General features: G+C 36.5%; 2 protein-coding genes, 1 long non-coding RNA gene and 1 other non-coding gene across 5 annotated transcripts in view; 2 read left to right on the forward strand and 2 right to left on the reverse strand.

Moving 5' to 3' along the window:
- LOC128891165 (protein crumbs) overlaps positions 1-27258 on the reverse strand; it is a 254301-nt gene that overhangs the window by 42970 nt on the left and 184073 nt on the right. The window contains exon 2 of the mRNA XM_054150419.1: positions 7656-7991. Within this exon, the coding sequence (XP_054006394.1) occupies positions 7656-7680 (25 nt within the window). The 5' untranslated portion in view covers positions 7681-7991. The remainder of the gene's footprint in view (positions 1-7655; positions 7992-27258) is intronic.
- Trnah-gug (transfer RNA histidin (anticodon GUG)) lies at positions 10371-10442 on the reverse strand. The gene has a single exon. It is a non-coding gene; the product is annotated as a tRNA-His (tRNA).
- LOC128891169 (probable serine/threonine-protein kinase MARK-A) lies at positions 11094-17763 on the forward strand. Its single transcript, XM_054150452.1, has 6 exons — positions 11094-11416; positions 11951-12973; positions 13044-13221; positions 13299-13592; positions 13854-14096; positions 14819-17763. Exons 2-6 carry the CDS (start codon positions 11952-11954, stop codon positions 16499-16501), a joined length of 3420 nt encoding a protein of 1139 aa, XP_054006427.1. The 5' UTR covers positions 11094-11416; position 11951; the 3' UTR covers positions 16502-17763.
- Positions 19273-27258, forward strand: part of LOC128891190 (uncharacterized) — an 18257-nt gene continuing 10271 nt past the window's right edge. The window contains exons 1-2 of one of the 2 annotated variants that reach the window (XR_008460770.1): positions 19273-19922; positions 20052-20134. This is a non-coding gene — a long non-coding RNA (uncharacterized LOC128891190). The remainder of the gene's footprint in view (positions 19923-20051; positions 20135-27258) is intronic. The other variant, XR_008460771.1, reaches the window with a different exon arrangement.

Genomic DNA, 27258 nt, shown 5'->3' on the forward strand with positions numbered 1-27258 from the left:
CCAGAGAATCCAGGAAGTAATGTCTAATACAGTTAAGTATAGTAAAGTTAATCAAACCTACCGTTAGGGGAATGTAACTTCTCTGTTCTACAACATTCTATATACACATTACGTTAGTATCGGTATCATTTACCATATTGTTTGAGATAACGATATGGCTCATTGGAGAGGCTATGTATTTAGCACACAGTACAATTAAAGTACAGTAAAAAATGGTGCAGTACAATATTTTAAGAACAAATTAAAAATGTAAATAGAACTTATGCAATCTGTTCGAGCGAAATGTTTATGTCGCTCATTGAAACGGAAAGTACTTGTTTGAATCATTCGTGTCAGTTTTACTATCGCGAGTCATTGATTTTACCGTTTTTCTATTCGCCAGCAATTGTTATCGGCGGCGTCGTGACAAAGCTTCGAAAAAAATCCATCGTGAAAATAAAACGGGCAAAGCTGGGCACGTCGCGCCTCGATGATCTCGAAAAAATGAAATCTTCTGGAATGATGACGTTGCGCATTCATCGAAAACACGTGACACGGTTACAGAAGGCATCGGGAATACCAAATTGACTGTTTAGAGTAGTATCCTGAAACTATTTCATTCGAGGTTCTTTTTGACAAGAGTCTTCTGCATAGACACGCGGGATGACTTAATATTAATATTAGGTCGTCCCGAAAGTTTCTTTCGCGAGTTGCACTCAATTATTTTCTGTGCTCGTGTTTATATAAATAGACGATCTAATTTCATAGATATTCATGTTGTAACAGTAACGGAGCGAAATGAATCGTGTACAATTCAGTAATGTAACATAAAACATAAACTATTGTGCATTTATTACTTATTAATAAAGCGAAAGAAACTTTTCGGACAACCTAATGTAAGAGTATAAATTACTATGCATTATTAAATGTTGTGAATAAATGTCAGTAACAAATATTTGGAATGTGAAAAAGCAAAGAAATGTGGGGCAGGACAAACGTTGTACGAATTCGAAGTGAATTTCGCTCGTCGGAAAGTTACCAGTAGTCTCCAGTTACGGCGGTAAAATTTCGCCCGCGCCGAATAAAATGGGATACCTGTTACGGAAGCTAGTCGACTCGTCTTTCGCTGACGATAAGACGAAACAGAAAACGATCGTGACAGGCTTCTGGTTTGTCCAGTGATAAAATAAGACAAATTGAAGAACGCGTATTTTTAAATTAAATTATTCTTCTACGTAACGAGTAACGAGAGAACTGTCCTCCCGTGAAGGCGTTTAAAAAAAAGTCAATTTCGACGACTCGATCTGTCGCCGCCATATTGTAGTAAAATTACGATACAACGATTCTTTTTCATACTTAAATACCCGTTAACTAAACTCAGAACAAAGAAATTCTATTCCTTTTGCGATACTCTTAAAATTAATTGTCAAAGGGATTTTTGGAGATTTTTATCAGCCTCTAGAGTGGTGTTACCCCTTAAGACTATTCGGTATCAAATAATTTAACATTTGTCGTAATATTTAATTCTTTAACATCGCCAAATTTACGAATTTTATCCAGATTAATTTTCATTATTGTCCCACCATCGGAATTAATTCTTTTAGTTCCATAATGAAAAGTCCTGTCAGCCATTTCTGAGTGACCAACGTCGTGTCAAGAAGTTCCTTTTGGAAAACCTTTATATTTTTTTTTATTGCAAACAAATTCATACAAATTTAATTGCTGCATACAAATTAATTCTTTTAGTTTCATAATGAAAAGTCCTGTCAGCCATTTCTGAGCGACCAACGTGTCAAGAAGTTCCTTTTGGAAAACTTTTATATCTTTTTATTGCAAACAAATTCAATTCAATTTCTGCATTTATAGAAAACAAAAAAAAAAAAAAAAAAATTTTCTATGCTTCCTCAGGTCCGCTTGGCGTCGTCGCAGCAGGTATAACGATAACACGAAGGCCCCTTTTCGGCATGGCGGTCGTTTATGCGTGTGGATCATGCGTGTGACGGCGTTCAAGGCACGCACCTGAGCGTGAAGCAAGGGATCAACGTTAATGCACCGACCTGGCTTCCACCTGCGCCAGACGAGTCGGAATATGGTTTTCCTTTAGCTAGAAATTCGTGTCCCGAGTTTTTCAGTTTCACGCTCGGTGGCGCGATTTCTCGGCGTGCATTTTTCGCCAAAGAATTCCGACCCGCGTAATACGTGCGGATAACCGTCCCGACGAAGAAAAGTGCCTCTAACGGATTCTCGTTAATCTCGAGAATCACTTAGGTTAATTAGCAATAATCGAGAGCGACGAGTTTAGAAACTGATTCTCTATTCCTGCACCTGGAGGCGGCGGGACGCTCGACTCTTCGGGCTTTCACGAATGAAATTACGCATAGAGGCGACGCCACGAATGGAAAGTACATAACTCGCGAAGTTTGAGAATAATTACTGCAAAGCAAAATTTCACGCTGCAATGAAAGCGTGCACTTTCGTCTTCGCGTTGCATAATGTCCCCAACGATGTATGAGAAATATATGAAAATAGTCAATATTTATGAAAAAAATTCTAGATTACTTTATACAAGTTTCCCAAAGTCCGTCGAGAAATTTCGAAACTTATTTTCGATACAGTTATTTGAATTTTATTTGAAAATAAAAATAATATGAATTATATCTAATAATAGTATCAATTTCAAATAACGAATTAGTTCGTTATTTGTTGATTACAAATTTAACGAAAGAAATAATCTTCATGATATTTTCGATACAGTTTTTTGAAAATCAAAATAATATGAATTATATCTAATAATAGTATCAATATCAAATAATGAATTGGTTCCTTAATTTTTTATTACAAATTTAACGAAAGAAACAATCATCGTAGTAATATGGAACAAAAAGAATTGTTTCAAGGAAGCTGTGATTTTTCTCTGGACCCGTCTAATATTTTCACGAAAGAAAATAATCGCTCCATTGATGTCGATGACGGAAAAGCGGTGTTATACTTTCATAAAACGTGTCTTATTGTTAATATCAGATAATGATTTAATACAGACAGGTTTGTTTACTAATTTTATCTTACAAAAATATCAATACACCTATTTCTTCTTGATTTGTGATAACAAATGTGGAATCGTTTACTATTATATGGTATTATATGTCATACGTATGATGCCATTTAAAAATGTCAAGGTGACCTTCGCTTCTTCACGTAAAATAAATTTTTTCAGCATTTAAGAATATCCGAACATGTAGCTCACTACATGCACACATACACACATTACATACCGATAAACTTTTATCGAAAACATTTTTTAATTGCACTACTGGAAACACCCAAACAATGGTGTCGAATAATTTTTGGTAGGCCTTGTATAATTTACATATTATATACAAGAACTATGTACAAAAATTTGAAAACGGTCATTTGTCCAGTCGTGGTAGGTTTAGTGTTAATATCGTACATTTTTAAATTCTAAAAGATACGGCGATTGTAAATAACGGTAATTTTGCGACAAATGCAAATGTACACGTATATGTTAATATCCCTGAAGAGTTTAAAATGAAATTCAATAAAAAGTCGTACAATAGAGGGACTATATTTCCGTTTGGTATACGTATAAGAGAAGGCTCGAATGGTTAGTCATCGTCGAACAACGCAAGATGCAAGATTTAAAACGATCGATATCCCACTGGTCTGCTTTACGAATGTAGGTACCGCGTGTTATAGTGAGCGGGTTCGGGGTACAATGCTTCGCGTTTATCGCGTTAATTTTTCACGCGCTCGCAAAATTTGTTTGCGCAACTGTAGCTTTTCGATCAACGCTTACGGGGGGAGAGCCCCTTGCGACTAACAGACCCGGAGACATTATCTTCTCGCGATTACTTTACGATTTAAGAGTCTAGAAGGGTCGTTGCACCAACATTATCGATCAGGCCTTCGCGATTCCGAGTTTAATTTCTCCGCTTGTGAAACACGACGATACGCGTAGATCACTGCGACGTTCGAGGGCTAAGAATTGTCGAGCAACGAGTTCCATTTTATACTCAAAACAGTCGAAACGCACGCTACTGTTTGCATGTTTAGGTGGCTTCTCCTTTATTATACTTTTCGATCCACGTATAAGACTACTATTATTTAATTATAAATTATTTATAATGATTAAATAAGGCGATTTCTATTTATTGTAGATAATTTAGTTTATTCGTTATTTTTCATCAATGTTATCAATTCCAGTTTTGTTTTCATTAGCGAATTTAATTTTTAACTTTTAAATCCAACTTTTACAAACGTTTCGCTACTCAAACATGTCACTTTTGCAATTTTATATTACAATCCTAGTGGACACGTACACATTCTCTTTTTTTTTATGCAACTATACGGTGCTCTTGCCTTAAATAATATTTTCAAACGCCAATCTGGATGAAACATCGCTGAGATATATCCAAATAAATTTCCTTCGCGGAAGAACCTCTTATATCAGAACCTTCCATTTGATTCGTGCTCACGTAGCTATTAAACTAAAAAGATATTGAAAAATGATTGGTATACATATTGTTGAATTAAAAGGAGTCCTTTTATCCCTTCAATGCGTGAACTTTTATTTTTAATAGATAAAATTTGGAATCAACCAGGAAATGGGAAAAATACAAAAAAAAAAAAAACACATACTGACGTATTTCTACATCATCATGAACAATCACTCCTTGAGTTCTACAAATCTACCGCGTACAACGATATAATATTTCAAACACAAATAATACCTCTCATTGCATTACGCAACATGAAATTTCATGAAACAATTATTTTTTAGTATTTAAACATAAATGAACGTTGCATTTGCTGTACGATCACTGTATGGTCGTTATGCGTGCATTGTGATATAAACTAATACAATAAACAGAAATATGCATTTACGCAAAACGAAATAACGCTATTATTCCATTAATCGTAGAATACATTCAAAATACGTTATGTATATTTTATTTATGTACGTTTTCTATATTGTTGCACGTCATAGATACCCAAAACCCACAGTCTAGTCATGATAAATAATATAATAATAATAATTTATTTCGGACCGTCATTTTCAATACAGTTACTTGAAAACAAAAATAATATCGATTCATTTGAAATAATAGCTATTTCAAATAAATTTATCTCACAAAACTAAACAGTGCCATATTTTATTGTATATTTTACACGATACATAACAACCATCACCTCTGTAAAAAAAAAAGTTCATTAAAATGTCACAAACAGTAACCAAACATTCGACAAACGTTCAGAAGTGCCGAAGTAATTAGACAACATGGAAATAAAGTAATCGCGGTCACAAAACGCTCCGAAGGAAATATACGTCCAACAATTTACACCTGTCTGGAAACTGGAATCACAAGTTGCGCGAATAATAAGCAGAGAGAGAAAACTTGGTAGAGAACACGCGTACGTCCAACTGACGAGGACGCGTTCGTCACAAAAAGTTCGTACACAGTTAGAAAATGGAAGAAACGAGGCGAAGAGTTGATAACGTTAACGGAAAGTCGCGCGTGAATATTACCAGAGGTTCCATGAAGCAGAACGGACGTCTATTTTAGACGATCCTCGTGTACGCGGACGTATAACAGTACTTCAGGTAGACGATCAGGTGTGCGGAACGGTTTGGCAAGATGGCCCTCCCCACCTGTCACGAATTCGACGCCGCGGCCAGTTGATTCGCGCTGAAATTTGAGCAACAAACGTGACGCGTACTGCGCGCCACGGAAACTACAGGAAATTAACAACCATAGAGACACTCGGCTCGTTGATCGATATTTTCCCATTCGACTAAGGCAATATTTAATTTCGACACAGTCGAAACGACCACGCGTCGACATCTCCGGTAGGATATGGCCTTCGCGAATCATTTTGTGTTCGAATATTTTATAGCTGTTCGAAAACTACAATTCAACTTGGAATATTTCTATTTTCAAAAATGTTATTTCGACGTTACCGTGGGAATATTAACGTTTCGGTAACGAGAAGATCCTTCAAGGAATCTGCAACCACTACGACAGGAACTCAATGATCCAAAAACTGCAATATGAACTACGTAAAAGAAACAAACAACCATGTATCACTTATCACAAAAAAAAAAAAAGAACAAGAAATTCATGTTTGGAAGAAACCGAGAGACCACTAAATATAGACCTCAGTAATGTTGGAATACCAAAGGAAGATGCACAGATTGATATAGCAAAAAGAATCTTAGAAAAATGGAACCAACAGTGGAAAATAAATTTTCAAGAAATCCTGCTATTTCTCTGCTAAGAAGAGAACAAATTCTAATAACCAGATTAAGAATAGGTCGCACAAGACTAACGCATAGTTTTTGCGATTGGATGATCGTTCAACATACATACTAGTATTATCTCGAAAGAATGTTAAGTGGTTCCGTATTTTTGCAAGTAAATATTATGTGTTCTATTGTTAGAATTTCGTTGCGTGTACGGCAATTATATTTTCATTCATATCGGTATTTCTATCGTATGCATCATGTGTTTTGTTTCTGATGAACGCCACGAATCCTTGTGGTCAAAACGATGATGTAATAAACAATCAATGACCGTACTACATACGAATTCTAAAAAGTTATACTCTACACGCATATTATCTTGTACACCCACTAAATAAGCTGAAATATTATACTATACTTTATTGTATATATTTATTTATTGATTTTAAACCGAATATGGTTTATGTAGCATATACGTTACATAAACGTATTAACATATCGCTTAACATCTTAACGCGCCTTTTTTACATAGATTAACGTAAGACTAGTTTGTATAGCATCTGTGTGCTTACATTATTTTAATGAAATGACATAAAATAAAATGCTCTAGTCATTAAACTTTATTGCAAATAAAACTTTAAATATTCAATTCAATGAACGTCACTATACAGTACAGTATAATAACGTACATACGTTGATTTACGTGCGATGCGTTGATTAGAATAAAACTTTGTCTCCGTTAAATATCCAGATACAAACTTTACGAATCTAAACACTTTTCGAATAGACATTTGAATATTACGAATGAACCTCGAATATCGTTAATCGAAATTCGAGTACTTCAATATTCTAAACGAAAATAAAGTTTGAGAAAAGGACAATGAACACGATGCGAATGATTCATAATCCACATGACGTTATCAAAAAATCAACGAATATTCAAATAGAAACGTATCACAAGCGGATACATATTTTCACTTTGGAGTCACTCGAAGGTCACGCGAGATTAAGAATAGCACTTCACGTTATCGCTGTAGTTGGACAGATTAATTAAACAGGATTAATCGAATCCTTTCTTTTACGTCTCGTTGACAACAACTCGTAAACGCGGTTACGTGTCGTAAACGGCGTACAGGGTATAAATGAAATATCCCTAAGCGGGTTTACGCCTGCACTCGATCGGTGCACAAACTATTCAAAACGCATAATACAAGGATCCGAATAGCTCGAACCTCGAATAACGTTCACCGAATACCTAAGCACACCTAAGGGTTTCAGGTAATCGAACAGGAAAAACGTCACGTCCCCCGAAACTCGTAGCGACCAGAGATCGTGGATCGGCGAGGCGATCGAGCAAAGAGGAACACGAAGGAAAGAACGACGCACGAATGGCGAACATGCCCGGGGCCTTACTCACCTGCCACGACGTATCGTGCCCGCATTTTCGTCGACCGGTCTGTGGAGATCTGCAGTCGAGTTCTCGAGGACACCCGCGCAACACGGCGTCTCTTCTTGCACGGTTCACTCGCGTGACATCCTCTCGGTCACCGCATTTGTCCCCGTTTCTTTTCCCTTTTTCTTATTAAACGGGTAACAGGACTCGACAGGGAAAAGAAAACACACACGCACACGCTTTTGCTTTCCACGCACTGTAGAGCGGCTTTGCGTTTGCTATGCTCCGTTCACCGCGACAAATCCACCCGCGCTATTACAACCGTCGATAAACACACACCGAACGAGACTGGCGGCGCGGCTCTTCTGGAGAACGTCGCCCCGCTATTGTGGTGTCTCCCTCCACCGACGCGAAGGCACCTTCCCCACGACGCTTGCCCGCGCTACGGCCCTGTCTTCGTTATACAAGGTGTCTCAAAAATGTTGTAACACATTGAAAGGAGTGGTTCGGGAGGTGATTTGAAACAACTTTTTCCTTAGCGAAAATGTTGTTCGAGGCTTCGTTGAGGAGATATTAAGAGAAAAGCTTGACCAATCAGAGCGCGCGTATACCGTTGGAGCGCCCGCGGTAGCGAAGGCTATGTGCTAAGCGGTCACACTTGTACGCGAGCAAGTGATTCGACGTGCATCGAAAGACATTGACGCAGCCGCCTAGCGCGTAGCCTTCGCTACTCACGGCCGCACCAACCGCATACACGCGCTCTGATTGGTCGACGTTTTCCGTTAGTATCTCCTTAACGAAGCCTCGGACAACATTTTCGCTAAGGAAAAAGTTGTTTCAAATCACCTCCTGCATCACCTCTTTCAAGGTGTTACAACATTTTTGGGACACCCTGTATATACAGGGTGGAGGCGATTTGGAACAACTCTTTCCTTAGCGAAAATGTTGTCCGAGGCTTCGTTAAGGAGATATTAACAAAAAGATTCGACCAATCAGAACGCGAGTATGCCGGTGGAGCGTTGGCTACGCGCTAGGCGGCTGCGCTCATACGCTACCGCAGCCGCTTCAACGGTATACGCGCGCTCTGATTGGTCGGGGTTTTTTGTTAATATCTGCTTAACGAAGTCTCGGACAACATTTTCGCTAAGGAAAAAGTTGTTTCAAATCACTTCCCGAACCACTCCTTTCAATATGTTACAACATTTTTGCGACACCCTGTATACGAGCACCGACTAGATCGTTCCTCTGTGCCCCCCGATCGTTCCCTCGATCGCGGCGCCAGGTGCGAATCAACGGACGCCAGGTTAAACATCGGTAGAATTTTTAAGATCGAAAATCTTTTTATTTTCGAACAGCCGAAATTCATGTCCCATTATATGGTGAAAAAATGCTGTGAGGCGATGAAATGGTTGGGAAGTAACAGAATAAATATGATCCGTTACACAGCTTAAAAACTGGAGGGGGAATGCGATGAACATAGAGAAGGACAGGGAATAAAGAAGACATCATGGTATGTCTGTGAGTTTTATCGTTGTATTAGCATTGTTTCACCGAGATATCTGATCTCGGATCATGTTACACTACTCGACGATCGAATTTCTGGATTCCTCAAAGGATACACCCCCCAGTATGGGGATGGTTTCTGTGCATTTATCGTAGAGAAATTTGTGCATTTAAGGAGACTTTACTGTAGTAACAAAAAAATGTTCCGTTACAATTGACTTTTAGTGCGTCACAAAACAATGAAAGAGAACGAAGCCAATAAGGAGAATAAATGACAAAAAATTGTAGTAAACTTGTAGTGTTGATATTAATGCAATAAATAACCTTACAAGGTATTAACAGCTGTCGCTTGATTTTCAATCTCTTCAACTCTTGCGTGTGCGCGAGGTCTGTAAATTTGTTCAAATTATACTTCTTTTGCCGCGTTGAGAGCGTTCGCGATGCGCCTGTACTGTATTATAATTTGGACGTCGAAGAAAATTAAATGTGTTCTACAAGACTATTTGTATCATATTTCAGTTAACAAACCACTTGTAACTCACACGCCCATTCATTATTATCAGAAGAACCAATGAAAACCGATTGATTTAGTTTTTGACATTTTTAACTCAGTTTTATATGGCAATGATTATTTTAATATTTGTTAATCTGTATAAAAATAAATATTATTTCATTTTAATTGTGTTCTTCAACTAAACCCTTTATTAATTGCATTTAATGTCCATCATCTTCCATCCAATCAGTCATTTTATCATGTTTCCTCTTTAAATAATCTATTTGCATAAGCAATAAGATTTTATTTTAGTCACATAAAAGAAGTATAATTTTCAACGCGCGTACATAAGTACACGTTCAATTTTTTTTTTATTATAGATGGAACTCAACCATAATAGAGAATTGTGGTTTACGGCATTATTTTTCTGATAAATTATATTTAAAAAAACTATACTTAGTATTCTGTAAATAAAATTTCCTTTACGCAAAATCCACAATATTTGCAACAAATTCAACCTCAAAATCGATTTCAAATATAAAAAACAGTTTAAGAAAATACATCGATAGACGAGAACGAAACTGAAAAATACAGTATCGTTATAAACAAAATGTCTTATTTATCATATAATGCTAGTGACATTAAGATAAGCGTTAATTATTTAAATGATTAGTATACGCGATGGAAGAACAAGAATAAAAAAAAAACCTCTGCCGTGACAATGTCATTCATTGACAAGACATTGCCGTGACCAGGATTCGAACCTGGGTTACTACGGCCACAACGTAGGGTCCTAACCACTAGACGATCACGGCTACCAGAGGAATTATGAAAACTCTTTTTCTAAATGTTTTTCAATCACATATGAGATTACAAGATTTTTCTATGGTTTTTTTTTACACATGTGTATATCATAGCATTAATTATTCAATATACCTAATTATTGTACTAGTGTATACGAGGCATTTAATACCAACACATTGTACTAAGTACATGACGAGATAAGTGATAAACGATTTTATCGATCATACTGCCCTCTATTGCTGTTAGTAGTTGTATCTTACCGACTGACTTTAAAATACTTTATTCATTCTACATAATTATACTCTGCTTCTTACAAGATTTAGAAAACCACCATAACAAGTGTTCAATTGAATGAAATGCGTGCTTCTTATTAAATTCCACAATCTTTTGAATTCGGCTGTATTAATGATTCATGGTACTTTTTTTTTGAATAATCATTAACAGATTCAAGTGCCGTAGAATTTACTAAGCTTTTAATTGTTATTTACATTTTGCGACACCATTGAATACAGTAATCTGCGTAAACGACAGACAATAAACACGACACTTCATAAAGATACGCTGCGTGTATATAGTCACAAATCTAATAGATAGTAATTAATTACGATTTAATTAATAACAAGTTATTCAAATATTCATTTTCATCTTCTACCCTTTTAATTTCTTTACATTTCCGGTTCCGGTCTCCCAGTTTCTCTTTGACAAGCTACTTTATTTATAGAGTTTGGCAGGTCAAACTATTCTGTGCGTAGAAAACAAAGATCGGTGTGTTGCGATAGAAACGTGAAGTGTAACAGTTATATTGGATTAAAGTGCAATCGAAAGGGAAATTATTTCGGTATAATTTGAAAGTGAAATTTTTCGCTTTTATTATCTGGCATTCGCGTCATGGTTGCTATGAAAATGTCAGCTCAGTGGTGATTCATTCGTTCATTAGCTGATTTTTCATCTGTTTTTTAACTAACGCGTTCTGCTCAACGAGCAGGTGAGTGCATATTCATATTCGTGATATGCTTGTGATAAACTTACATTATTAACAAATGACGATATTTAATAATGTTTATTTATACGTTGTATTTGTGTACATATCGAAGTAATTAATGAAGGTTAAGTAGGTTAGGAAGATGAATAAATATTCTTATCACCGGGTTGTTACGGATTTGTAACGTTCGGTAAACGTTTAGAAATTTTTAAATTATGTTAATCTTTGTAGTATAATCATTGTGGAGATGTTATTTTTTACTCAAGTTTTGAATGGATTAAAATTTTAACAGTGATACGATAAAAACGCTTTTATTGTAATGCTATATCACTAAATATTCCATTTACTCAACCAGTGTATCCCAAGATGTGACAGCTGTGTTGTTCATGTAGAAATTTCTTTTAATTTCATATAATTCGTGTGAAACAGCTGTGTTCAAGTTTTTATTATTTACTTCTTCAACAAATTTGCAATTGCATAGCTTCAAATATTTTTAGTAACTGTGCTCTGTGTGCATCGAAGATATTTTCTATTTAGGATGATGGAGGAACCTTTGAGTCAAGCTGCTTCGCCGTCTGGTGACAGTAATTTTTCTGGAAGTGTGGAAATAAATTCAGCCACTATAATGAATTTAGATGAAAGAATATTGGATTTAAATGCACGCCATGCTTTAAATGCTTTACGAACACCGACAACTAAAAAAGCAAAGCGAGTGAGATTTTTTAGAAATGGAGATAAATTTTATACCGGTATTGTGATGGCTGTGACTCCTGAGAGATATCGCAGTTTTGACAGTTTAACTTCAGATTTAACAAGAGCTTTAATATCTAGCGTTACTTTACCTAATGGTGTTAGAGCAATATATACTATGGATGGAAGAAAGATTCAAACTATCAATGATTTAGAAGATGGTAAATGTTATGTGGTTTCTGGACAAGGTGAAAGTTTTAAAAAAGTGGAATATTCGTCTACAAAAGTAAGAAGAGGCAGTTCTTTATCTGGTTTACCACAATCCCCAGCGGGTACTAGTAGACAAATAAGTGCAATACCATTATGTGTAAAAGCAAGAATAATTACTTTAATTCGTCATGGTACAAAACCACGTAAAGTTGTACGTCTTTTACTGAATAAGAGAAATGCTCCTAGTTTAGAACATGCTATGGAAGCAATTACAGAAGCAGTTAAATTAGATTCCGGAGCAGTAAGAAAAGTTTATACTCTCTCAGGTCAGCAAATTATTGCTTTGGAACAGTTTTTTGAAAGTGATGATATATTCCTGGCTTATGGTTCCGAAAAATCAAATCAAGAAGATTTTGAATTAGATTTTGAAGAATCTAAAATTGTTCAAAGCTTCCGAAGATGTCCATGGACATCGAAACGACAAAGTGGTCCTTTACCTAGAATGCCATGTAAATCTGGAAAAAAGGTGCTTAGTACACCGCAAGTGCGCACGCCAAGTCCATCCTCATTAGTATTGCCACAACCACTACGTTTGCACTATGCAGTTGGTCATGAAATTGGAGATGGTAGTTTTGCAGTTGTTAGGCATTGCATTCATAAGTGAGTACTTAAAAGAACTAAGTGTTAATAATTAAGATTGTTGGAAATTGTATAAAGAAGTACTTTTTAGATCTACAGGTGCAGAATATGCAATGAAAATTGTGGATAAATACAAATGTCAAGGTAAAGAGACAATGTTAGCAAGTGAAGTGGCAATTTTACGCCAAGTTTGTCATCCAAATATTATTAGCTTGATCGCTGAACAAGATACTCCTGACCAATTGTTTTTAGTCATGGAGCTTGTAAAGGTATATCTGTTAAGCAATATTTTTTATTTACTCATTAAAAGTTAAAATTAAACAATAAAATATTTTCGTTACTTTAGGGTGGAGATTTATTCGATGCAATTGCTGCTGCAACAAATTTTTCAGAGGCAGAAGCTAGTGTAATGATTAGACACTTAGCATCTGCACTAGCTTATTTGCATTGCCATCATATAGTACATCGTGATGTTAAACCAGAGAATCTTTTAGTGGAGATGGATGGAAGCCATGTGAGATGTTTAAAACTGGGTGATTTTGGACTTGCCCAAGTCGTAAGAGAACCCTTGTACACAGTTTGTGGTACACCAACATATGTAGCACCAGAAATTCTTGCAGAAACTGGATATGGGTTAAAGGTATATTGATATTTAAAAAAGACAAGAAAATCTTTTTATTCATTACTAGTAGAGCTTATGGATATAATAAGAAACCAAATTTTCCAGTCCTAAACAAGTACTTATTCTAATATTTCTATTTAATGATTCGGGATTACCTTCAGAGTTTTAGAATTTAAATCTACAAAAAACTTATCTTGTTTAAGATTCGGAAATTTGTTTTTTGATTTAGTAATGCAAGCTGGTAAGAATAAAAGGAAAAATGAATCTAATTCTTTTTAGATCGATGTATGGGCGACTGGTGTAATATTATATATTCTACTTTGTGGTTTTCCACCATTTGTTTCACCTGAAAACGAGCAAGAAGAATTATTTGAACGTATTTTAAGCGGTCAGTATATATTCACATCTCCGCATTGGGATAACATATCAGATTCTGCCAAGCAGCTGATTTCAAATATGCTGCAAACACACCCTGATTTAAGGTTCAGTGCAGAAGATGTACTTGACCATCCATGGCTAGCGGTAACTGTCATTATATATTAGTTTAATAATAGAAAACCTACTTCTATTTCCCAGCATGGCTTTCCTTTCCATTAAAAATAACACACAATTATCCTTGTAGTAGATATGGTGAATTTGTTTCTTTAATTTTTATTATCGGTATTCGATCTTGGTTATGTATATTTACTTATTCATTTGCTTATTAGTTTCTTACAGTTCTTTTAATTTCGACTTAGTTTCAATTCTCTGCTATATAGAATAATATGCTTATCTATCAAAGCTTTATCCTCAGGATGGGCAAAATGTATTTCACAAAGTATTCAATAACGAATATCTTACAAATCTGTATTTCGTTTGTAATTGAATATTTAAAAGTACCTATGTGCTTGTCATAATACTGTATTTTTATTCAATGTTATAAGTTACAGTATATACAGGTATCTTGTGATTGCTTAGTTAATGCTAAGTACTAACATGAGCTATTACTTAGCTGTTAGCTTACAATACCTATGTACATTCAGAATACTTTACTTATATGTTTGGTTAATCGAGACTTGATCTACAAATTGAATACGTATATTCAGTATTTTAGATATATTTCAATTACAAAATTATTTGAATATGCCCATTCCTGCTTTATCCTTGGCTAATTGAACACAGTGCTAGGAAGGCTTCAGTAGTGGTTTGCTGTATCTGTAGCAGTGCTTTTTTTTTTCTTTTGTCCCGCCTCTGTATATCAACAGAGCTTTCTAGGAGGCGAGCAGACCACAGCATCAACATTTACCGACCCGTCGGAGCAACACTGGGATCAGCAGTGTAAGCCGATAAGATTAGCAACTTTCGAGTTCGACTACAAAAATCAAACGCGATGTGACAGTTCACCAGATGAAATTGATGGTACATCTAACAACAGGACGAATATCAGAGGCAAGTGGTGGAGCGAAGTTTTGTCATCGGCAGAATCAGAAAATGTTGATTTACTTCGTAATATAAATCAAGATCAAGGAAATTTAGATCACGATGAAACTGTTCTTAATAATGGAAATCCTAGCGACGATGAACCGGTGTCTCTTAGTGCAGATTGTTTACAAGATATTCATAATCTTAGTCAGTCTATGCACAATCTTATAAACAATTTAAACGAAAAGCAAGTAAACGAGTATCGTTCAAATTCGTCGAGTTGTGAGACTTCGTCTCTGAATAGTACTTCTAATAATCCAATAATGTTAAATAGTTATCAAAATGCTGCTTCCATTGAAATTGATACAAATTGTGATAGGAATCCAGTTGAAGAAAATATGTTTGCTTTCAATAAAAGAAATTCTTCTAGCGAGATTGATTCTATTATGCCTGATACGCCAGACAGGTCGACCAACAGTAATGCGTATGCTTGCGAAACACCTAAAACTACTAATTCACAACGTATGAATCAACAAAGATATAGGCGGTTACATATTTATGAAAATTTAATATTTTCCGACAAGATTGCTTCGAAACTAGGCAGTGACGATATGAAGAATTGTAATATGCTTTTGTCGTCGACAGATAGTTTAACCGGTAGTTCCAGTAATGACATTCAAACATCCGATAGTTTTGTAAACATTCAATTTGCACAATTAACACAGACTCAAAGGTCGAGTTCAACTCAAAGTATGGAGTCAACTGAGAGCTTTGAAAATATTCGTTTTCCCTATAGTCAAGAATTAAAGACTGATAATTTTAAGCAGCAATATCTCGCAAACAATTCTCCGTTAACAAATCAGGAAAAATCGGCAACGAAAATATTGCAAACACCAACAACATTAAAAGTGAACGCTTCAAAACCTTCGAAACCAAATAATTTCCTGAACAACAAGAAAAATTTATTAAAAACACCGGATGAATCTAAGTTTACGAAGAACGAGGTGGTAAAATTTAGACGCGAAAAGTGTACATCAAAGCACGATGCAGATTCAAGGATATCAATGAAAAGTAAAAGGTTCAGTTATTTTTCACCATCTTCAGCGAAGAAGGTTCCTGACTCTGTATTAGTTAACGACAAACTGATTTCTGTTAATACTAGAAAGTGTAGTTCCACTGATGAATTACGCGAGGAGAAACAAAAGCAAAGCGTTAAATCGAAAAGATTCAGTTTATATTATACACCACAACCCTTGCGGAAGTATTACGAGGGCGATACGAAGGCTGGGAAAAATACGTGCAAAAGTATATCAACGAATCGTAGCGATCGTCATGCTAATGGAAAAACAACAGAGGTAAACAGAAAGAAAGACGACGTTCCGGAACACGATGAGAAAGAAATCGTGAAAAGTCGGAGGTCGGTTATAGAATGTGCACCACATGCTACGAAAAGTAAATCTAGCAAGAGTGCTCATGTCAGGTCCAGTATTTTAAATCCAACTGTAACGACCAGTAGAACAAAATGATCATAATTAGTTATATTTATACATTGAGAGGTAACTACCAACGTGGGACAAATCCGTCGAAAGTGTCCAAAGTTGTACTAATTATTTTATTGTAAGCGCAAAGTCGATTTCACCAAGGAAGTCATTTGTTTTTAGACTTTGAATACATTGATGTAAATTGATCGTTCAGATTAGAATGTGGGCTTCGCACATAAACAAGACATGCCAAATGCATTTAAGTAGTTTATCCTATATTTGATATAAATTATTGTACGTAGTACGAGCTGACTAAGATAAACAAAAAATTGCGCTTCGTTTATTGACAAGGCGCAAAGCGAATAGTGGATACATCATTGTAGTCAAGAAGCTGTATTAACGATGCACAAATCCTTGTAACAAGTGACAGAGGGTGACGGTGCGAACGATTACGTGTAATATTTGCGTAGCTTGTTACATATACTTGCTCAAAAGTGATTCGACTAATATTAGAGTCAATATTTTTGTAAAACATTGTATGTGGGTGTTATAAGAGCAATACAAGCAGAATGGTGATAATTAGATCAAGAAACCTTAGAAAATAGTACGTTGAATATCGAGGCAAGGCAAGAATTGATTCAATTCTTTCAACGTAATAAATAACGCTTCTCGTACGAGATTATATTTGTAGAAATTACATACCGTACATAAATATTTAACGGACGCCTTTCTCCCTTTGTCGCTTGAATTTACTTCTGTGGTTACCCTATTATCGCTACAATTTCCATAATTTTTAATGCAATTATTACTATTTACTATTTACTATAACGATGTACATATATAACGTGTAAGTGATTCATACAAAACTGTTTAAGTATTATCATTGCTATCCGTTTTTGTAATTTGTAATTCGCGCGCGAGATTGTAATTTAATCGCGAAATTTCGTACTGGTATGGATTCGTTCTTAAAGGAGACAATGCATGTGCATTTTTATGGTAAACGTAATTACTTCGCAGGTGCGTATTATCGTAGTTTACGGCATTATTATAGTATATAGAAATTTAAAAGTGATTTACGCCAAATATTGAGATCCATTGATTATTTATGTTATTATGTGTATATGTATTTACTACATGAAAAAATTCGGAATCGTATTTGTTGCTAGATTATTTATTTTCTTTTTCGTTCAACTAAATTTAATGTTAATCATGTTAATACATATGCGTATACTTTCGAGTTGGCTGGTAATTGTCTGTATTCACTTGATTTCTTTCAAACAATCTATTAAAAGACAAGTATGATAATAGATGTTGTGATGTCTTCATTTATAATTGCCCTGAAGAAGTATTTAATTTTAAAGGGGAAGTCCAGTGTAACAGCTTTAAAAATACGTGATTTTCATGAATTTTATTTGGAAAATTATTAATAATTCCCAAACAATCAAGACCCACTAGAGGACGGCAACCGACCTCTCAGCTCAGTCACATAGTTGATCAATCGCTTATCACATGAAACAATAATAACCGAAATGGAGAACGGGGTTAAATTTTACTTTGGGGCACCAAAAATTATGAACTTTTTTTTGTACCATTTAGTAGCTTTTGATGCTCAGATTACGAAAATATAAGTTAAAATGTTAGGAATCCAACAGTTAAAAAGACAAGCGTATGTAAATTTGAATATTTTAGACGTATTTAGCTGGTTAATCCGACGCCATATTGGTTTTGACCGTGGGTTTGGTGGGTAATTAGGTCGGTAATGGCATTCTGTTGTAAACAGACGATCATAGATGGCGTGAACATTTTTTATGAACGCTTGTAACGAGTTTTGGAACACCCTGTATACAAATTTCTCACGATCACTGTGTTCGATGGATACTTATTCTGAACCGTGATTGTTATTAATATTTAATCGAAGACTGCATGTTACTATATGCATTGTAAATATTTAATTAATTCGGAGATTGCATTTGAAAGTTGAGAAAAGTTGAGGAAAAGTAATCGTGAATAATTTTTTTATATTTTAATATCTATTGATTGGAATAATTAAAACTTAATATTTTCGACATAATTAAACATTTATGATACATACATACAGTATCATTCAGTTTTCGATTAAACATTAACCCCTTGACTTACGACTTACGTTCCAAATTGGCTGTCAGAAAGCTCGAATATTCGAGCCGCTCGAAAACTGAGCCGAACTGGTTCGAAAGCAAACAGCTCGGAAAAAGAAGCGAGTGGCATTTTCGTGAAAATGGGTTGTACGTTTGAATTTTTTTCTCTGGAACTATTTATCCTATTGGCCTCCTTTTTTTTTATTACAATCGGGAGACATTCATCTCCAGTTCCTGAATAAATTAGCAATTCACATAATTAGCATTTATACAAAAATCAATAACAAAAAATTTAATAATCGTCAATGGTGTGATATTACAAATCGCGACCGTCGTACCACGCCCGTGCCCGTGATGTTTACATTTGGTCCGAATACAAGACTACGAGTCTCACACGTAGTTACTGGTTAAGGAGTTAATATCGAGAAATTTGTCAATATTTTAATATCTATTAATTGGACCAACTAAATATTTATTTAAACAATGACCGAGAATATGACTTTTCTGTAATATTAATGTTTCGCAAATTATTATCTCGATGGATCCAACGAGCCCTCGAATCGACCGTCACGCGGTTGTTTACCCTTCCCCTTTTCAACTTCAAGAGGCATAAGCGAGTCGTGGCCGCGACCCACGCAGGTATGCGAGAGGTGAGCACGCATTCTTCAATGATGCTTCGGTCGGTACGGATCCTGCGAATCTTAGTTCTAAGTCGCTTTAGATACATGTTAGCTTAAGTTAAGTAACCCAATAAAAAAAAAAAAAAAGGTACCTATGTATGTAATTCAATAAATAATAGATTAAAGTTCAAACGTGCCTTTGAATTTTGTTTAAAAATTGCCACGAATTTTCTGGACAACCTAATATTTCTGATAATTTGTAATAAATAAAAACACTGTGAAATCGCGGTGCCGCGGAAATCGTAATCGTGCCGTTTCGTGGGCATCTCTGATGTGTCGTGTGGGTGAGGGTCGACCGGGGCTCGAAGCAACGTGTGACGGGTAGTGGCAGTTGCGCGTGGTGAGCACGATAGCGAGCTCATAAGCTCAGTAGTAGGCTAGCGCGCCTACCGTGAGGGTGGCTGCATGGCATGCAGCCTAGCAGCTCGCCTTACTTTCGTGTTCTCCTCTATTACCATCGTTTCCATTCACTTTTTTCTTTAATCCTAACTGTTCTCGTCAGTGCCACTTCGACTTACGACGGGCAAAGTGTTTTATCAAATTGGAAACGAAACATATCGTAACTGGTGCGTGTGTGTGTGCGTGTGTGAGTGTTCGAGGGAATTGACACATATCATCGGTAACAACACGAGGATCAGCGTGGGATACAAAAGTTGCTGCTTTGATCGGGTGAGATGCAACGCATTGTTTATCGGTATTGTGCGAGAAGAATTCTAGTCGAAAGGAATTATAAAATTTGTTTGTCTTAATACGAAATTACGTGTAGCTTCTTCTTTAAAATAACGAGCAACGTCACAGTCTTCCTTCGTAAAGGGATTCATTAATACGAGATCTTTGAGACGAGGTTCATTGTGTGATGCAGAACTTGCTGTTTTTATCAGGTGAGACGCAACACATTGAAAGTAGTCATTAGAAAATGAGTTTTTCTAATTTTAAGTTTTCTTTTCCTTAATTTCAGTGTTTATCTACCGCAATCTATTAACTATATTGTTGGTCATCTACTTACAATGTTTTATTGAAGAAAACAAACAACGTTGTCTGTTCTTTTCTATTGAACTGGATTGGTGGGTTGTAGTCGTCGAAGTTTTCGTTTATTCGATGCGATTATAGATTATACAGGGTGCCCAAAAAATGTTGTAACACCTTGAAGGGGGTGGTTCGGGAGGTGATTTGAAACAACTTTTTCCTTAGCGAAAATGTTGTCCGAGGCTTCGTTGAGGAGATATTAACGGAAAACACTGACCAATCAGAGCGCGCGTATAGCGTTGGAGCGCTCGCGGTAGCGTAGGCTACGCGTTTCCCGACCAATCAGGGCGCGAGAATGTTGGTTGAGCGTAGGCTACGCGCTTCCCGACCAATCAGAGCGCGAGTATGCCGTTTGAGCGTAGGCTACGCGATAGGCGACCAATCAGAGCGCGAGTATGTCGGTTGAGCGTAGGCTACGCGATAGGCGACCGCGCTCATACGGTACCGCGGTCACTCCGCTGGCATACTCGCGCTCTGATTGGTCGGGGTTTTCGCTTAATATCTTCTTAACGAAACCTCGGACAACATTTTCGCTAAGGAAAAAGTTGTTTCAAATAACCTCCCGAACCACCCCTTTCAAGGTGTTACAACATTTTTTGGGCACCCTGTATATACAGAGTGGAGGTGATTTGAAACAACTTTTTCCTTAGCGAAAATGTTGTCCGAGGTTTCATTAAGGAGATATTAATAAAAAGATCCGACCAATCAGAGCGCGAGTATGCCGGACGAGCGTAGGCTACGCGATAGGCAGCCGCGCTCATACGCTACCGCGGTCACTCCGCTGGCATACTCGCGCTCTGATTGGTCGGGGTTTTCGCTTAATATCTTCTTAACGAAACCTCGGAAAACATTTTCGCTAAGGAAAAAGTTGTTTCATATCACCACCCAAACCACCCATTTCAAGGTGTTACAACATTTTTTGGTCACCCTGTATACGTACTTTATTTTAGGTTATATACTTTTTCAATAATGGTCCCGTTTTGTTATCTTTACGAAGGTAATTGTTCGAGATAGTCACGCTCAAATATGCAATTGAAAACTTTCGTAAAAGTAGAGTGTATTGCTTTCACACACGTCCATAATAAATCAATATGTATATCTACACAAATACATTCGTAATACTTGAGAAATGGTTGTCGCGCAACCTCTTTACGTTCTATTTCAGAATTACTGAATTATATCTCAGTAGCGGCGCAGTCCATAATTGTCACTTTTTTTGTAAGTGGTTTATAATACCAGTTTTTATAACATATTAAATTTTCAGCAAGTTTCTAAATTGCGTTTTCATTTAATTTAACAAATTTCACGTAAGAATCTGTACGATCCATAAGAACGTGTGTTAAAATTACACAATCTTGATATCGTTTTTCATAAAATTGGCGGGATCAATTTAAATCGAAATCCTCCAGACTCCTATGGTTCATATTTAATCAAATAACAATCAAGTGAAGTTTTGGTTCCAATCCTTCATTAAATAAATCCATGGAACAGTTACCTTAAGTATAATTTTTTTGTTTGAATCTTCGTAGTGAATCGGTACTGTATTACAATCAAAAATGACGTTAGTATCTTCTTCAGTTTCTGAGAGAAAACTTCGTAACACTTCGTATAGAACACCCTGTATATTTATACGACACTCTCGCTGACCGAGATATTATTATCGTTACGTCTGACATCTCCGTCTGTTATTAAACGTCGGCGGCGATCAATTTGACCAAATTTGGCATCGCTCTTGTGCGAATACACAAGTTTTTCACGTCGCGTCGCCGCCCGGCGCTATCGTAACCGCGAGTGCTTACGTATGTAAATCTGCGTGTTTACATTCGGTACACAGTAAGATAATATATGTTTGCGGATTCTCTCGCTTGACAACCTCGTTAAACTTTATTTAGCAATCGCGTATAGGTGACCCGCTTTAAGCTTGCATAACACTATAATTTCCTTGGTTGGTTTCACCATTTTATTATTGTTATAAAGTAATGAGTAAAATACAGCTATATCGCAATTTACACGATACGGGTTTTCCACACGATTTCACCTTTACACGGTTTTCAAAATAATGACTTTTTAGGAAATCTAAAGAAGAGAATTCCTTCCCTTGTTTTATTTACACACCAACAAATCAGAGCATATTCTCGTGCATGAGAGTGATTCCGCTAGATTGTAATAATCAGCTCTGCAAGATTAATAGTAACAATAAGTTCTCGTGGAAGCCCTCTACTAATGTGTAATACCTTGGTGCTTATTTATCTAATTTTCAAAGATTGGAATCAGAAATCTAAAATGTTTCGAAATATTTCATACTTTACAGAACTATTAACCCTTTAAAGCCAACTGGTGACTACTGCTAATCACAAATTGAAAATTAATTTTTTAAATTCCCACTGGTTTCTAGTAAAAACCATAGTGGACTATGCGTTGCTTATGTCCCGGAGGATAATGAAGACATCTCGTTGACGTTTCCTTCCCATCGTTTCGTTTATATATACGTATTTTTAAATAATTCGTAAAAATAAAAATGTATTAATGCGTTAAAGTAAAATATTTTTAATTCTGTCCTCAAATGGTTAAATTATTATTTTTCAATGTTATTTAGTTATTAGCATTATGTATCAACCTGATTAAATGTTATATAAAATCCAAAATTTCGAGATAAAATGCACTCTTTCTTAGCTTCCAAGTGACTGTTCAGTTGAGCGAAATTGAATAATATTTTTTGGACGCATCAAGTTCCGTTTTACTTGTATATCAAGGGTTTAAGCACACTATTGCCCGAAGTATTTTTTGCTGTGGTCTTTGTATCTTTGTATAACGAAATTATCTACGATCGCATTTCAACGAGAAACTACTGATTTTATGCACGCGTTCCAAGAAATCAATGCGTCGATCTCGATGTTGCCGTTGTGGAGGGGAAGTCTGCACGATCTTCCGGTTTGGCACTCGGCGAGGACGTTTAACGCATCAGCGTTAATTTGTTAGCTCCACTGTTTGTCGGGTTCGGCAGGCATGTTTGCCGTGCGTATTCAACGCACATACATCAACCATACTGGAAGTGATGAATGCGTCGGCATTCGTCTGCACCATAATTGCCAAAGTAACTTCTCTCCGCCCTTGCTTTCGCTTTTTCCACGAGGGCTGGCTCTCGTCTCGTTCAACATCGCCCATCCGTTTATCATCTTATCTCTCGTAAACAACCATCTCTTTCCAGTATTAGCTTTCTTTTTTAAAATATGATATCTACTGGTTTTGCCACAGGTGATTATTTTTGTTATATTGTTATTATTGTTATTATGGTGTTATAAGCGGTCGTGGGAGTGTATAATATGTATGTATATTCGTATTCACCTGTATGCCTGAGAATGTGTGTGGGAGAGTGAGAAGCACGAAAAGGCGTGTAGGAAAAGCGGTCGACTATATAAGTGTACATAGACTCGAGGATCGTGGATTCGAATTTCCATGCCTTATTTTTTGTTTAGACTCCTACAATATTATTTTATTTTATAATTATTGTGAAATTGTTCTTCAAAATTGCATTAGATGAAATTACAAATATATGACGATTAAAAATTTTAAAGAGATAAAATTACTTCACAGCAAATTACTGTAAATACTTCTTAAAATAAAATTTTTTTGTCGCATATTATTTTGGGGATTATTTCTTTCGTTAAATTTTCAAATATCGAGTACAGACTTAGATTCAGCGCCCCGAAAAAACCCTGCGTACCAAGATTCAAGCAAATCCAGTCACGTTTCGCATTTACATTTTATGCCGCCATATTGGATCGATCATTTTGAATTTTCAAATTTTGACCTGAGATTTAGATTCAGCGACCCGAGATAATCCTGCATACCAAGATTCAAGCAAATCCAGTCACATTTCGCATTTTATGCCGCCATATTGGATCGACCATTTTGAATTTCTAAATTTTTACCTGAGATTTAGATTCAGCGAGCCGAGATAATCCCGCATACCAAGATTCAAGCAAATCCAGTCACTTTTCGCATTTTATGCCGCCATATTGGATCGACCATTTTGAATTTCTAAATTTTTACCTGAGATTTAGATTCAGCGACCCGAGATAATCCCGCATACCAAGATTCAAGCAAATCCAGTCACATTTCGCATTTTATGCCGCCATATTGGATCGACCATTTTGAATTTTCAAATTTCGAGTCCTCGCGAACCACCCCTTTCAAGGTGTTACAACATTTTTGGGACACCCTGTGTAAAAACGCTGTGAATATTGAATTCAGAAAATGGTAAATATTGATACACATTTTATAGAATAAATTTTCTATGCCGCCATATTGGATCGACCATTTTGAATTTTCAAATTTCGAGTCCTCGCGAACCACCCCTTTCAAGGTGTTACAACATTCTTGGGACACCCTGTGTAAAAACGCTGTGAATATTGAATTCAGAAAATGGTAAATATTGATACACATTTTATAGAATAAATTTTCTAATTTGAATTACCAAAATCTATAAATAAAATAAAATTCTAGCTTTGTTTACCCATTCGTTTGTTCTGCATTGGTAGAAAAGGGCTCGAAACGTTCCGACACACACGCGCGCGATTGCTCAGACGTTTGACACCGTTCGATACCAAATGATAATTCACGAGCTAGCGTACCGATAGGATATCATTGATTCTGTATCGTTCCCATCGCTACCATCCTATACGATACCGTCCAAGCATAAATCCCACGTTTGTGTAACGAAACCACGGCACGATCAAAGATAGAAAACTTGAATCTGCACGCTCTTGAGCATAACTCAGCGCCATTTTACCAAGCTGACTGGTCTAACGATGTTATTGGCCATGTTCCGCCAGTATCAGCGGTATGGATCGTTAGCACGACAGTTTCTGTGCACTCTCCATTATGCCGTTTAGGCGTCCAACAGTCGTAATTTTTACGGATATTGAAAAGATAAGCGAGAATATAGGCCCGGAACAATGAATACGGTCCCGAAGTGGGGGGTGGGGGGTGGGAGGGAGGGCACTGGTCGCGAAGATTTCCAGATAAATCATCATAACCTTTAGTCATCTATATCGCGAATCTTGTAAAGTACGAGTACCGTTACTCATACTGTATCGCACTTTGCAATTTCACGCGTGAAACTCCCTTGGAAAGAATAAAGTACTTCTATTTACATTTCTTTTCTTTCATCCGCGTTGCTATCTTCAGGAACGAAAGTCGATTATTCGATTTTTCAGATTTACTGTGTCGTGTGTTGACTTTAGAGAGCAGATGTAACCGTAATTTGGTTTCTGTAATTTTCAAAAAATTTGTTTTCTGAATTGGAACCTGGCTACAAAATTTCAACTGCTAACAGCTCGTTTGTTATTGAGTTTACGGCAAAATGCCATAAGAACTTTCGATAGAACTTTTTGGGGTGCCAATGGAACCCATTCTTGCGGAATTTAGCCGTAAACTGAAAAATTTTTTAAATGACAGTTTTTTAGCCAAGTTCCAATTCAGTAAACAAATTTTTTGAAAATTCCAAAGTTCTGATGGGAGTTCCATTGGCACCCCAAAGAGTTCTATCGAAAGTACTGATGGCTTTTAGCCGTCAATTCAACAATAAAAAAGTTGTGACCACTTAAAATTTTAGGTCATGCGAAACTAGCACCTCACACATTCAAAATCTAGTTTCTCGCGTATTTCGCCGGAACTATTTCTAAAACCTATCAGGAACCATAGAACTATTGTGGGTGTAAATAGAACTGATGCTGAAAATTTGGTTTTTTGAAAATGAGGTGCTAACTTCACAGTGACACTCCAATTTACGTTAGTATTTGTAATACTCGGTGCAGTTCGTATCTTCGTCGTGGTATAGTTGATGAAACACGTCGATCTTGATCGAAGGTTCGTTATGATTGGCCATATCAGGGTCTGTCGTTGATACACTCCCTCGGGAACTCGGCAGAAAAGCGAGGAGAACCGGTATCGACTTAAATCGCTCTCGTTATCAAACCTTTTCGTCGCGCGCACCTTCATAAATCACGTCTCTCGTTTCTTTCCTCGGTGTCACGCGTTCTATGTACTGTACAGTACACGCATTAAGAGTCGTGGATCGACCACAACCGGTACACGTACATAATAAGACGCATAAACAATGGTCAGAAAGTACCTCCTTCTCGCTCTCTTTTCACGGTCGGCGCTTCACGGTTGGAGATACAAGACCAGTACGTCCGACAACGCCACTTTATGGGGCTCATAAAGCGATAAAGACATCCGTACAAATGTACATACACGCTTCGTATACCGTGTAACACACCGTGCGTTTCCGCACTATCTCGCCTGAGAAATGTCCTCGCAACGAGGAAAGTGCGCCTCACGTTTCGAGATCACCGTCGCGCGTCTTTCGACTGGTCCAAGTAAACAGGGACACTGGACTCCACAAAATTTTCTTTCTCGTTCAATGCTTTTTAATGGTTTATTTATGGCAAAAGAAAGAACAGTTAGTCCTACAAGCGTAGATATTTAATATTCATTGACAAGAGACCTGTGAAAAATTTTAATTGGAATTCAAGTAAGAAATAGTTGTCTTAGTTCATTTATTTCGAAACCCTTATTTTCAATACAGTTATTTGAAAATAAAAATAATATCATTCCATTTGTAATAGTAGCTATGTCAAATAAAGAATTATTAAGGTTACTTTTTTCTTTTAAATTTAACAAAAGAGATAATTAGCGCCTCTAAAAACACCTCCATACCAAGATTCAAGCAAATCCAGTCTCTTTTTGCATTTTATGCCGCCATATTGAATCGACCATTTTGAATTTTCAAATTTTTACCTGAGATTTAGATTCAGCGACCCGAGATAATCCTGCATACCAAGATTCAAGCAAATCCAGACACATTTCGCATTTTATGCCGCCATATTGGATCGACCATTTTGAATTTCCAAATTATTACCTGAGATTTAGATTCAGCGACCCGAGATAATCCCGCATACCAAGATTCAAGCAA

This window comes from Hylaeus anthracinus, unplaced genomic scaffold (assembly GCF_026225885.1).
Source record: "Hylaeus anthracinus isolate JK02 unplaced genomic scaffold, UHH_iyHylAnth1.0_haploid 12001, whole genome shotgun sequence".
NCBI classification, from domain to species: domain Eukaryota; kingdom Metazoa; phylum Arthropoda; class Insecta; order Hymenoptera; family Colletidae; genus Hylaeus; species Hylaeus anthracinus.

What these genes read in the sequence shown, in the direction of transcription:
- LOC128891169 (XM_054150452.1), top strand. Translation starts at nt 11,952, where the DNA reads ATGATGGAGGAACCTTTGAGTCAAGCTGCTTCGCCGTCTGGTGACAGT. An exon ending in GTTAGGCATTGCATTCATAA is followed by an intron (nt 12,974 to 13,043) that starts GTGAGTACTTAA and finishes AGTACTTTTTAG; the next exon opens with ATCTACAGGTGCAGAATATG. An exon ending in AAACTGGATATGGGTTAAAG is followed by an intron (nt 13,593 to 13,853) that starts GTATATTGATAT and finishes AATTCTTTTTAG; the next exon opens with ATCGATGTATGGGCGACTGG.